The 13,480-nt window shown below is 39.9% G+C and overlaps 1 protein-coding gene across 11 annotated transcripts in view; it reads left to right on the forward strand.

The window, feature by feature from the left end:
• IDE (insulin degrading enzyme) overlaps positions 1-13,480 on the forward strand; it is a 140,961-nt gene that overhangs the window by 93,639 nt on the left and 33,842 nt on the right. For all 11 annotated transcript variants that reach the window (XM_077878390.1, XM_077878389.1, XM_077878394.1 and 8 more), the window contains 2 exons: positions 3,443-3,545; positions 5,946-6,068. In XM_077878390.1, the coding sequence (XP_077734516.1) occupies positions 3,443-3,545; positions 5,946-6,068 (226 nt within the window). The remainder of the gene's footprint in view (positions 1-3,442; positions 3,546-5,945; positions 6,069-13,480) is intronic.

Genomic DNA, 13,480 nt, shown 5'->3' on the forward strand with positions numbered 1-13,480 from the left:
ACCATGATATTATAGAATTCTACTAGTGAAAGGATCAAGTTCATCTAGTTAGAATCCTTACTTATTGAAAAGTAATGAAACTGAAGCCCAGAGACTTGCCTAATTTAGATCTTAACTGATTTTGTCAAGATCTCAAAGAAAGTGAGTCGGAGTATTGACCAGATGGCCAGATATGTACCCTCTCTACTAATTCTCTTTGAATTCATCACAATTACTTGTGAACCCTTTCCACCTTTGCTCTCTTAGAGATTACTGGCAAAAGTCTCATGAGAATTCACATCATAAAAGGCATACCATATTGCCTTTTAATGTCTGTAGTCAGGTACTTACTGTTTCTGAATGGGTCCTGTCCAGCTTCAACAGCTGTTCTTTTCCTCTGAACATTTCTAAGTGGCTGACTTGAAGTCAGTGGTGGGCATTCATTCTAGCCCACTATTTCTGTCTCACTGTTACAAGTTTCAGTATGAATAGAAAAGTTCATTTTCTCTTCTATTTCTAAGGACCACATTAGTACCACATCAGCAGCCAATTCTTTATGGATAGAATTAAAGAATAGCATTCACACACACACACACACACACACACTTTAAAAAAAAACTTGCCAAGACTATTTTTAAGCATAATTAGATTTCTAGTAGATAATCTAAGAATGTGATGGTATCTGTTTCTCAGTTCTTTACAGTTAAATGTATTACACCTCTCCATAGCATACTTTGATATATTGTGCTTTCTCTTCTCTCTTTTCTTCTTGACCCCAGTCTTCACACTCTGGTTTGTAGATGTCTATGTAGGTTTGATGTGTGTATACTCTGCTCTTCTGTTACTCCACTTGCTTACCTTTTATAATTTATTTTTAAATAATCTCTCACTGTATATTTCAGTTTCAAATTCCTCAGTGGTACAGTAATTCTTGTTCTACAAAAGGTGTCTCTTTGTTAGGCCAGTATTTGTTGGTTGAGGGAACTGTGTTTATTTCATATTTACTTCCTTAGCATTTCAGATGTTACCCATCCATTTTACTTTGGCACACAGCTATTTAAATCCTTTACGATGTGCCTGAACAGTCTACCTTCTTCTTCCCCTTTTTAACCTGAGCATTACTGAGCAGCCTCTGGCATCTGTTGCTTTCTCTGTCATATAGTCATCCGCCAAAGCATCTGGCAAGCTTTCCCTGCTCTTTTTCACTTTCTCTCTTAGGACAGAGTTTAAAATGTTCTTGTTTCAGGGGCCATGTCCACTGCCAAATGAATGCTTCGGCATTCATAAGTTGTCATCAGTTGCTTTTTTTTTTTTTTTAAGATTTTATTTATTCATGAGAGACATGCAGAGAGAGAGAGGCAGAGACACAGGCAGAGGGAGAAGCAGGCTCCATGCTGGGAGCCTGACGTGGAACTCAATCCGGGGTCTCCAGGATCACACCTTGGGCTGAAGGCGGCGCTAAACCGCTGGGCCACCCGGGTTGCCCCTCATCAGTTGCTTGTATGTTATTCTGATGCATGGATTGTCGTTCGGGGTCAGGCAGCTCATGGGAGAGAAGATGATAACACCACCTCTCTACCAGGTTATTTTACTTACTAAGAATTTTCAGATGTCTCCTTGAGAATCAGCCCTTTCATTTTTTAGGAAACCAGCAGAAACACTTTCTAGCACTGAGTCTTAGCAGGCTCTGTCATGTATTGAATGAATGTCCTTTACAAACATTACATGCCCTTCACATGGCCATGTGAGTTCCATACACACTGTACATATATCCCTCAAAAGGAATTCTCGAAATGCCAACATGGATCACTTCTTCTGGACACAACAGAACTCTTCCATCCATTAGACCCTATGACTCCTCCCTGTGTTTCTATGGAATGTATTCTATTTACCATGTTTTTTAGAACTAGTAGTGGTCAGAGGCAACTAGGCCAGATCAGCAATACCACCAGCTAAGAGATTAGTCAGTCATACTAACAGGTTAGTCAGATTGCTTATGATATTTACCCTAATGCAGGCAAATAAAACCAAGTCCAGCTAGCCTGAGTATTTTGTCTAGAATAAGAAGTAGTGGTTCAAAGGGCCAGGCATTGAAGTTCAAAGGTCTTGACAGGGGGTAGGAACACATTGGAAAATGGATAGGTATTCAGTAGAGGGAGGTTTTTATTGTAATTACTGGGCTTTCAGCTGTGAGGCAGACATCCAGAGGCTAGAACCAAACCTCTGATCGGATGAGTGAGAACAAGTAGCAGACATAGACTTTGTTATTTGAATTGAGACATGAAGGAAAAATGGGATCAGTAACAGGACTGACTTCAGGCAAGCCATCCAAGCTATTGGCCTAGAGCTTCTTTATCCAAAGGATTCAAAAAGGATTGGTCCCAGACTGGAATTGAGTCTGCTGATAGGAGGGCAGTAATTCCAACTTTGATAATTACAAGGCAGCAGAGGCAGAAATGTCTCTGATGATCCTGCACAGGGACAGGAGTCTTGCTATGGTACACAACTGCTTTTGCTAGTCTTCTCATAATCTCCTTTTCATGTATCTTTTGACATCATTTTATCTCTACCTTCTCTCCCTGAACTTTTTTTTTTTTCCTTCTGACTTTTCTTCTGGGCTGTCTCTACCTTCTACCTTCTTATCAATGAGAACTTTTAACAAACCAGAAGATAGAGAGGGGTTTCTTAGTCATTTCCTTCACCTCTAGAAGCATGAAAACCAATGTACATGTACTAGGTATATTTGATGGTAGTCTCTGGCTGGGGAAAAAAAACAAACCCATAGAGCACAAACTTAGCAAATAATAATGAAAGTGTGTTTTTGGTTTTTTTGGAACTCTGGATGAGCCAACAAGGGTGGGGCTTTTTTAGCCATTTTTGTTAACCCTGGGCCTTGGCTCTTAAAGTACTTAGAAGTACTTTATTTTGCCTTTTTTTTTTAAGATTTTTTATTTATCTATTTATTCATGAGAGACACAGAGAAAGAGGCAGAGACATAGGCAGAGGGAAAAGCAGGCTCCACGTAGGGAGCCTGATGTGGGACTCGATCCCAGGACTCCAGGATCACGCCCTGGGCCGAAGGCAGGCTCCAAACCACTGAGCCACCCAGGCATCCCTGTTTTGCTTTTTAAAAGACTATTTTTCAACTGACTTTGTCCCATTTTTTTCCCTAGCTACTCCTTTAAAACTTTTAGGCAGTAGCATACCCACAAGAGTCCTACATGTAGTTTTTCACATTAAAAATGATGGGCTCTAACCAAAGGATAACAGAGACTATGGTCAGAAACCTCTATACTTCATTGCCTGTTTTGACTAAGCATTATCAGATTTACTGAGTTTTAGAAGCCCACCATGTTCTTTGGTGTTATTTACATTTTCACGAGTCATGTTCTATAAAAGTATCTATACAACATGAGTTTATAGGATTTTTTTTGTTTGTTTGTTTGTTTTCACTTACCTTTAGGGTTGCAATAGTTTCCAAGTCTTTTGAAGGAAAGACTGATCGCACAGAAGAGTGGTATGGAACCCAGTACAAGCAAGAAGCTGTACCAGACGAAGTCATTAAGGTAAGGCTTACACATCTGTGAATAAACTTGACATGTGAGCGATAGAGCATGAGCTCTCTAGATCAACCAACTCCCGGCCCAGAGTGTGGAGAGTGATGACCCATGGCTGTTTGTACTGTCCTGAGCAAAGTAAGAAGATAGCTAAAGTTTCTGCATGAAGAAATGGCACTATGGCCACCTTCACTTGTGACTGTTATGCCAGCAGGGCTAAAAGCAGACTTCCAGTCTCATGCAGTCAAAGTACATAGTACATGTAGTCATTGAAGTCCAAAGTAGACAGAGAAGCAAAGCTACCAAAACAGACAAGAGATGGAAGTAGAGATCATGAAAGACAAATACAGGGCACCAGAAGCCTCATGGTTGTGCTGAGGGAACAGTCTCTAGGATTCACAGTGTCTTCACTTTAGGAGGTGCTATGTTGTATGCCTTGTATTGTCTCATTGCTCTTTTTGTTGAGGTAAGGAATTAGAATTTGTTTCAAAACAGGTGTGTTTAGATAGCATGTTACCCTATTCATCAGTAGTCTAGATCTTGTTTGAGTCTTCTCTACATGTCTAGTACTTTTTCTTTTTGGTTTTCATTGTCACTGTATCTTTGAGATTGTGTCCTTTATTCATGGAAGACACCAGAAAGCCTTGCTCTGACTAGATTCTGGTTACACACAAGTAATGGACATTTACAGAAAAAAGAAGAAAAAAAAATAATAATTTAAGAAAATCATTGCTGGTACTTCTCTGACCTATTCACAACACAGAAGGAGATCACTGGAGCTCTTTTGTATATGAAAATATCCATATAGCTAAACTGTGAGCAATGCTAATCTCCCATGAATTAATCCTAAAACAGAAGAGAATCCTTATTTACCAAACTCTCATGACAGACAACAAACCTGCTCCGAATGGGATTTTTTTTTTTTTTAATTTTTAAATTTATTTTAGAGAGCACACAAGTTGAGGGAGGGGCAGAGGGAGAGGGAGAGAGAAAGCCCAATGTGGGGCTTGATCTCACAATCCTGAGATCATGACCTGAGCCTAAACCAAGAGCTGGGCGCTTAACTGACTGGGCCACCCAGGCGCCCTCTGAATGAGAATTTTTTTTTAAACAAATTTGTCTTGGGGGGGGGGGTGTGTGTGCTCCTGACTGGCTTAGTGGAACATAGGACTCTTGATCTCAGTATTGTGAATTCAAGAAGCCCCATGTTGGGTATAGAGCTTACTTAATTAAAAACAACCCAAATTTATCTGGGAGTTCAGCAGTGAAATTGTTTACTACATGTTTCCCAGCCCCTACTATGCAGCCATTTGGGAGACTTAAATTGCTACTCATAAATAATACGGCCAACATCCCCACTGTCCCAGTGCCAAAAAACTCAGGGACCAGAATAGAACCTGCAGAAGCTTCAAGGCTATTCTAGATCATCTGGAGACCAAACTACTGAACCCGGGATTATTGGCAGTTGGGTGTTGTTGTTGTTTTTTTTTTTTTCCCTGTTAAGTCTATTTTTTTTTTTTTTTTTTTTTGGAGTTTGGTTTGCCAACATATAGCATATCACCCAGTGCTGTCACCCAGTTTCCCCAACCCCCCTGCCCACCTCCCTTCCACTAAACCTTGTTCGTTTCCCAGAGTTAGGAGTCTCTCATGTTCTGTCACCCTCACTGATATTTCCTACTCATTTTCTTTCTTTATTTTTTTTCTTTTCTTTTTTTAAAGAATGAAAAGTCTTGAAGAGTCCAACAATCACTGACCTGTGATCTGTCCCACTTAGCTTTTGGAACTAGCCCATGGAACACATTCAACCTGCAAGTTGTATCAACCCTGTTGCAAAATCTAGGCTTAAGACTCCACTTTGTTCTTGACTTTATACTTAAATCACTGATTCTCTTGAAAGTTCACATGGTCATCTGGGAGTATTGTGGACCAGGCCTTAAGGAGAAGCCCTGAAGTGAAAGAAGCCCCTTTAGTCTAGCTTTCATGCCATACATGCAAGTAACTTAGTGCAGCTGAAAGTTTAATCCTTCTGTAAATAATCTATTGCCTATCAGTTGCAGGCATATATCCCTGTACAGATTATTCTTTCTTCTTTAAGGAGCTAGAGCCAATGTGATCTTCATAAGGACCAAGTAATCTCTTAGAGTTTTATAGTCTCAGATTGCCCCTTATCCTCAGCTGGTCATTTTGGAAATATGTAAAAAGAAAAGATAAATAAGTACAAAATCTTGATTAGTAACAGAAAGACTAGCTCAAGTTTCATGAACAGCCATCAGTGGATCTTGGGAATAGAAAAGAAAAGCTGTGTGACATTAATCTGCTTAATATTTGCCTAGATACTAAGCAAGGGGACTAATTTAAACTTTTGATTTCAACTTTAATTGCTTTTGTGTTTTTTTGTTATTCATCCAGAAATGGCAAAATGCTGACCTGAATGGGAAATTTAAACTTCCAACGAAGAATGAATTTATTCCTACAAATTTTGAGATTTTATCATTAGAAAAAGAAGCAACACCATACCCTTCTCTTATTAAGGTAACATGTTACAATTGGTGATTTTTAAATTTAGGGAATACATATACTATTACACAGAAGGGACTGGAGAGATGATTTCTTACATTTGGTACTATGTTGGTTTTAGGGACTCATATCCTAAGAGCTACCAGAAAGTTGTAGAGAGAATAACTGCAAGGAATATTGAAAGGCTAGAAAAGTTAAAGCAAATGAATTTCTAAACAATTTAGAATCTAGGGTATGGTTTTCTTTAAAGAAAACAAAAAAAGTCTGGACTACAACAAATCTAATGAAAATTAACAGGCTACTTTCCATAGTCACTGAAGACCTATTAAGGAAGTAGATTTGTGCTGCATCATGACGTTAGAGATAAAAAGAATTTCTAAATCCTGGAAGACAGCATATCTAAGGGAAGTAGTTGGATTTCCTGCCCATAAAAATAATTCTCAATTTGTCAGAATGGCTTTAGGAAGTTGATGAGCACAAGGAATTTAAGAAGTTAATAAGCCAATGAGAAGAGTGATTGAGAAATGGGGCTTTTTTTTTCTTTTTCAGAATGTTCTTTTTGTGTCATTATTTTCATACCTTGAGTAAATTGTGTAGTAAAATGGATCAAATTATACTGTACATCCTCTTTCCTATATTCTCTTTCTAAATTCACCACCATAGACCTACATCTTTCTTTTTCTTTTCTTCAAAGGACCTAACATTCAGATTAATTCAATGAGATGAGAGTTAGGATTTAGAAACTTGGAATTTAATTTATCTCAAGCAAGTAGATTTTTTTTTTAAGATTTTATTTATTTATTCATGAGAGACACAGAGAAAGAGGCATGGACATAGGCAGAGGGAGAAGCAGGCTGCCCATGGGGAGCCTGATGTGGAACTCGATCCCAGGACCCTGGGATCATGACCTGAGCCAAAGGCAGATAATCAACCACTGAGCCAACCAAGTGCCCCTCAGGCAACTAGATTATTAACTAGACAATTATTTTCCTTTAAAAATGACATTTTAAGGGGGAGTTAAGAAGGTAGAGGAGAGGGGGACTTAAGCTTGCCTTGTCCCACAAACATAGCTAGATAAATATCAGATCATTCTGAACACCCAGGAAACCAATCTGAGGACTAAGAGAACAAAACTGCAAGGCCACAAGTAGAATCATGGAGGGTAGGAGCTGTAGAATTGATTTGAGGGTGATAAGAACTGTGGGGGCTGAGGAAGGGAGGGAGCCCTGCTTATGGAGACTACTGCAAGCAGTGGAGCACAAAAATCTGAAGTTTTAGAAGTCTGTCACCACTGGGGTTGTACCTGGCTTGGTGGTGCTCCTGTGGGAAAGGAGGGAGCAGATAGTCTGGTGATCCTCTGGATTGCAAGGGGAAACCATTCTCCTGTTTGGAGTGTATTTAGGAGTAGCTGCAAGGCCTCTCCATGGACAGAAGAAAAAATGGCACCAACATGCTGCACTGTTCTAAGGCATAGGAGCAGGGACACCATCTGAGGGCAAGGAGTCTTGGTGCTGGCTTTTGGCTCTGCTTTGCCATAAACTCTGAACTGCTTTGTGGTCCTGTGACTGCTTTCCTGGGGCTGGCCTTTCTGGGGTTGGCCACAGCAGCAAAAGCAGGGAGACACCAAGAGGATCAGCATGGGATGGTGTTATGAGAGTCCCTAAAATTTGGAGTTTAAAAGCCTAGCTGTGCTCTGAGATAAAACATCTCAGACACAGGGTGAAGGCAGGGATCTGATGGAAGCTGGGGCACAAGAGGAGTGACTGTTTGCTCTTCTCTGAGGGCTTCCTGAGTAGTGGTGGGCACGAGCTTTCCCGTCCAGGGATGAGAGAGCAGAGTGAAGCCATTTTTTCCTACCCCCTTCACCACCTTTCAAAACTGACTGATCTCAAGGAACTAAACAATCCCACCAACTGGAGATTGGAGCCACTTAAACCAAGGCCACCCATACCATCACCACCATGCAGATGCATCTCTATAAGGCCTGAGAATGAGCCCAACAGGCCCTTCTCCCAGAAGACCAGCACAAACCCCTTGCATGTACCAAAGTCTACTGATCATAAAGTGCTGCAGAGCTTCAGCTCTAGGGGAAATAGGATCTAGCTTCTTTTGACAAGCAGACCAAAACACACCTAGGATCTAGTTTCTTGTTGTTTGGTTTTTTTCTAGACAAAATGACAAGATGGGGATGCCTGGGTAGCTCAGTGGTTGACATTTGCCTTTGGCTCAGGGCATGATCCTGGAGTTCTGGGATCAGGTCCCACATCAGGCTCCCTGCATGGACCCTGCTTCTCCCTCTGCCTATGTCTCTGCCTCTCTCTCTCGGTCTCTTTTGAATAAATAATTAAAATATTTAAAAAACAAAAATGACAAGATGGAATAAACCCTAAAAGAAAGAACAGAAAGTAGAAGTAACAGCCAGGGATTTAATCCATATGTAAGATATCTGAACTAGAATTTAAAACAATTATAAGAATACTACCTGGGCTGAAAAAAGGCTAGAAGACACTAGAGAATCTCTTACTGCAGAGGTAAAAGATCTAGTCTGAAATCTAGTCAGACCGAAATTAAAAATGCTAAAACTGAGATGCAAACCCAAATGGATGCCATAACAGGGATGAATGAAGCAGAGGAATAAATCAGTGACACAGAAGATAGAATTATGGAAAATAATGAGGCTGAAAAGGGAAAGAAAAGTATTGGATCACAAAGGTAGACTTAGGGAACTCAACAACTTTTAAAACGTAATAACATTCCTTTCATAGAAGTCCTAGAAGATGATAGAGAAAAAGGGGCAGAAAGTATACTTGAGCAAATTAACTGAAAACTTTCCTAATCTGGGGAAGGACACAGATATTGAAATCCAAGAAGCCCAAAGAACTACCATTAAATTCAACAAAGACCACCTAGACATATCATAGTCAGATTCACAAAATATACAGACAAGGAAAGAATTCTGGAAGCAAGGGGTAAAGCCCTTAACTTAGAAGACAGATCAGGTTCACAGCAGATCTGTCCACAGAAATTTGGTAGGCCAGAAATGAATGGCAGGATATATTCAGCATGGTGAATATACAGCTGGAAAAATGGAAAAATACACAACTAAGAACACTTTATCCAGTAAGGCTGTCATTCAGAAGGGAAGGAGAGATAAAGAGTTTACCAGACAAACAAAAATGAAAGGAGTTCATGACCACTAAACCAGCCCTGCAAAAAATATTAAAGGGGACCCATTGAGCAGGAAAGAGAGACCAAAAGTAACAAAGACTAGAAAGGAACAGAGACAGTCTACGGGAAGAGCAACTTTACAGATAATACAATGGCACTAAATTCATAACTTTCAGTAGTTACTCTGAATGTAAGCAGACTAAATGCTCCAATTAAAAGACCTAGGGTATCAGAATGGTTAAAAAAACAAGACCCATCTATATGCTGCCTGCAAGAGACTCCATTTAGACCTAAAGACACCTGCAGATTGAAAGTGAGGGTGTGGAGAACCATCTCTCATGCTAATGTATGTTAAAGGAAGCCAGAGTATCCATACTTCTGTGAGACAAACTAGATTATAAAACAGACTAATAAGAGATGAAGGGCATTATATCCTACTTAAGGAGTCTTTCCATCAATAAGATATAACAATTGTAAATATTTATGCCCCCAGTTTAGGAGCACCCAAATATATGTCAATTAATAACAAACATAAAGTCATTGATGATAATACAATATTAGTAGGGGACTTTAACACCCCATTCACAGCGATGGACAGATTCAAGAAAATAATGGCTTTGAATGACTGCTAGACCAGATGGACTTAACAGATACGTTCAGAACTTTTCATTCTAAAGCAGCAAAATACACATTCTTTTCTAGTGTACATGGAACATACTCTAGAATAGATTACATTGTGGGTCACAGATCAGCCCTCAACAAGTAAAAAATGTTCAAGTTCATCCCATGCATATTTTCAGGCCACAGTGCTATGAAACCTGAATTAAACCACAAGAAAAAAATTTGGAAAGACCACAAATACATGGAGGTTAAAGAACGAAAGAACTACTAAAAGAATGAATAGATTAACCAGGAAATTAAAGAAGAAATAAAGAAGTATATGGAAGCAAATGAAAATGAAAACACGATAGTCCAAAACTTTTGGGATGTAGCAAAGGCAGTCCTAAGAGGGAAGTATATTACAATATAGGCCTTCTTCAAGAAGCAAGAAAAGTCTTGCAACACAAAAGTCTTGGGGCTTGGGTGGTTCAGTTGGTTAAGCATCTGCTTTCGGCTCAGGTCATGATCCCATAGTTCTGGGATTGAGCCCCACATCAGGCTCCCTGCTCATCAGGGAATCTGCTTCTCCCTCTATTATCCCTTACCCTGCTCATTCTCTCTTCCTCTCTCTCTCTCAAATAAATAAATAAAATCTTAAAAAAAAAAAAAAAAAAAAAAGGTAAGAAAAATCTCAAATACACAACCTTACATTACACCCAAAGGAGCTAGAAAAGGAGCAGCAAATAAAGCCTAAAGCCAGAAGAAGAAGGGAAATAAAGATTCTAAACAAACAGAGAAAACCAAAACAGATCAACGAAACTAAGAGCTAGTCTTTGGTGTTTTTTTTGTTTTGTTTTGTTTTTAGATTTTATTTATTCATGAGAGACACAAGAAAGGCAGAGACATAGGCAAAGGGAGAAGCAGGCTTCCCTATGTGGAGCCGGACCTGGAAACGATCTGAGGACCCCGGGATCACGCCCTGAACCAAAGATAGACACTCAACCACTGAGCCATTCAGGCATCCCTAAGAGCTAGTTCTTTTATTTTTTATTTTTTTTACATATTTTTTTTTAATTGGAGTTCAATTTGCCAACATATAGTATAACACCCAGTGCTCATCCCATCAAGTGCCCTGCTCAGTGCCCATCACCCCCACTGCCTGCCCACCTCCCTTTCCACCACCCCTTGTTCGTTTCCTAGAGTTAGGAGTCTCTCATGTTCTGTCTCCCCTTCTGGTATTTCCCGCTCATTTTTTCTCCTTTCCCCTTTATTCCCTTTCACTATTTTTTATATTCCGCAAATGAATTAGACCATATAATGTTTGTCCTTCTCCGATTCACTTACTTCACTCAGCATAATACCCTCCAGGTCCATCCACGTCAAAGCAAATGGTGGGTATTTGTCATTTCTAATGGCTGAGTAATATTCCATTATATACATAGACCACATCTTTATCCATTCATCTTTCGATGGACACCGAGGCTCCTTCCACAGTTTGGCTATTGTGGACATTGCTGCTATAAACATCGGGGTGCAGGTGTCCTGGTGTTTCACTGCATCTGTATCTTTGGGATAAATCCCCAGCAGTGCAATGCTGGGTCGCAGGGCAGATCTATTTTTAACTCTTTGAGGAACCCCCACACATTTTTCCAGAGTGGCTGCACAGTTCACATTCCCACCAACAGTGCAAAAGGGTTCCCCTTTCTCCACATCCTCTCCAACATTTGTTGTTTTCTGCCTTGTTAATTTTCCCCATTCTCACTGGTGTGAGCTGGTATCTCATTGTTTTTTTTTGTTTGTTTTGTTTTTTTAAGATTTTATTTATTTATTCATAGACACAGAGAGAGGCAGACACAGGCAGAGGGAGAAGCAGGCTCCATGCAGGGAGCCCGATGTGGGACTCGATCTCGGGTCTCCAGGATCACACCCCAGGCTGCAGGTGGCGCCAAACCGCTGCACCACCAGGGCTGCCCTCATTGTGGTTTTCATTTGTATTTCCCTGATGGCCAGTGATGCAGAGCATTTTCTCATATGCTTGTTGGCCATGTCTATGTCTTCCTCTGTGAGATTTCTGTTCATGTCTTTTGCCCATTTCATGATTGAATTGTTTCTTTGCTGTTGAGTTTAATAAGTTCTTTATAGATCTTGGAAACTAGCCCTTTATCTGATACATCATTTGCAAATATTTTCTCCCATTCTGTAGGTTGTCTTTTAGTTTTGTTGAGTATCCTTTGCTGTGCAAAAGCTTCTTATCTTGATGAAGTACCAATAGTTTATTTTTGCTTTTGTTTCTCTTGCCTTCATGGATGTATCTTGCAAGAAGTTACTGCGGCCAAGATCAAAAAGGGTGTTACCTGTGTTCTCCTCTAGGATTTTGATGGAATCTTGTCTCACATTTAGATCTTTCATCCATTTTGAGTTTATCTTTGTGTCTGGTGTAAGAGAATGGTCTAGTTTCATTCTTCTGCACGTGGCTGTCCAATTTTCCCAGCACCATTTATTGAAGAGACTGTCTGTTTTTCCAGTGGATAGTCTTTCCTCCTTTGTCAATATTAGTTGACCATAGAATTGAGGGCCCATTTCTGGGTTCTCTATTCTGTTCCATTCATCTATGTGTCTGTCTTTGTGCCAGTACCACACTGTCTTGATGACCACAGCTTTGTAGTACAACCTGAAATCTGGCATTGTGATACCCCCAGCTTTGGTTTTGTCAATATTCCCCTGGCTATTTGGGGTCTTTTCTGATTCCACACAAATCTCAAGATTATTTGTTCCAACTCTCTGAAGAAAGTCCATGGTATTTTGATAGGGATTGCATTAAATATGTAAATTGCCCTGGGTAGCATTGACATTTTCACAATATTAATTCTGCCAATCCATGAGCATGGAATATTTTTCCATCTCTTTGTGTCTTCCTCAATTTCTTTCAGAAGTGTTCTGTAGTTTTTTAGGGTATAGATCCTTTACCTCTTTGGTTAGGTTTAGTCCTAGGTATCTTATGCTTTTGGGTACAATTGTAAATGGGATTGACTCCTTAATTTATCTTTCTTCAGTCTCATTGTTAGTATATAGAAATGCCACTGATTTCTGGGCATTGATTTTTTATCCTGCCACATTGCCGAATTGCTGTATGAGTTCCAGCAATCTTGGGGTGGAGTCTTTTGGGTTTTCTAGGCACAGTATCCTGTCATCTGTGAAGATGGAGAGTTTGACTAATTTGCCAATTTGAATGTCTTTTATTTCTTTTTGTTGCCTGATTGCTGAGGCTGGGACTTCTAGTACTATGTTGTAGCAGTGGTGAGAGTAGACATCCCTGTCATGTCCCTGATCTTAGGGGAAAGGCTCCCAGTTTTTCCCCATTGAGAATGATATTTGCTGTGGGCTTTTCACAGATGGCTTTTAATATATTGAGGAATGTTCCCTCTATCCCTACACTCTGAAGAGTTTTGATCAGGAATGGATGATGTATTTTGTCAAATGCTTTCTCTGCATCTATTGAGAGGATCATATGGTTCTTGGTTTTTCTCTTGCTGATATGATCAATCACATTGATTGCTTTATGAGTGTTGAACCAGCCTTGCATTGCAGGGATAAATCCCACTTGGTCATGGTGAATAATCTTCTTAATGTATTGTTGGATCGTGTTGGCTAGTATCTGG

Source organism: Canis aureus, chromosome 29 (assembly GCF_053574225.1).
Source record: "Canis aureus isolate CA01 chromosome 29, VMU_Caureus_v.1.0, whole genome shotgun sequence".
In the NCBI taxonomy this organism is placed as follows: domain Eukaryota; kingdom Metazoa; phylum Chordata; class Mammalia; order Carnivora; family Canidae; genus Canis; species Canis aureus.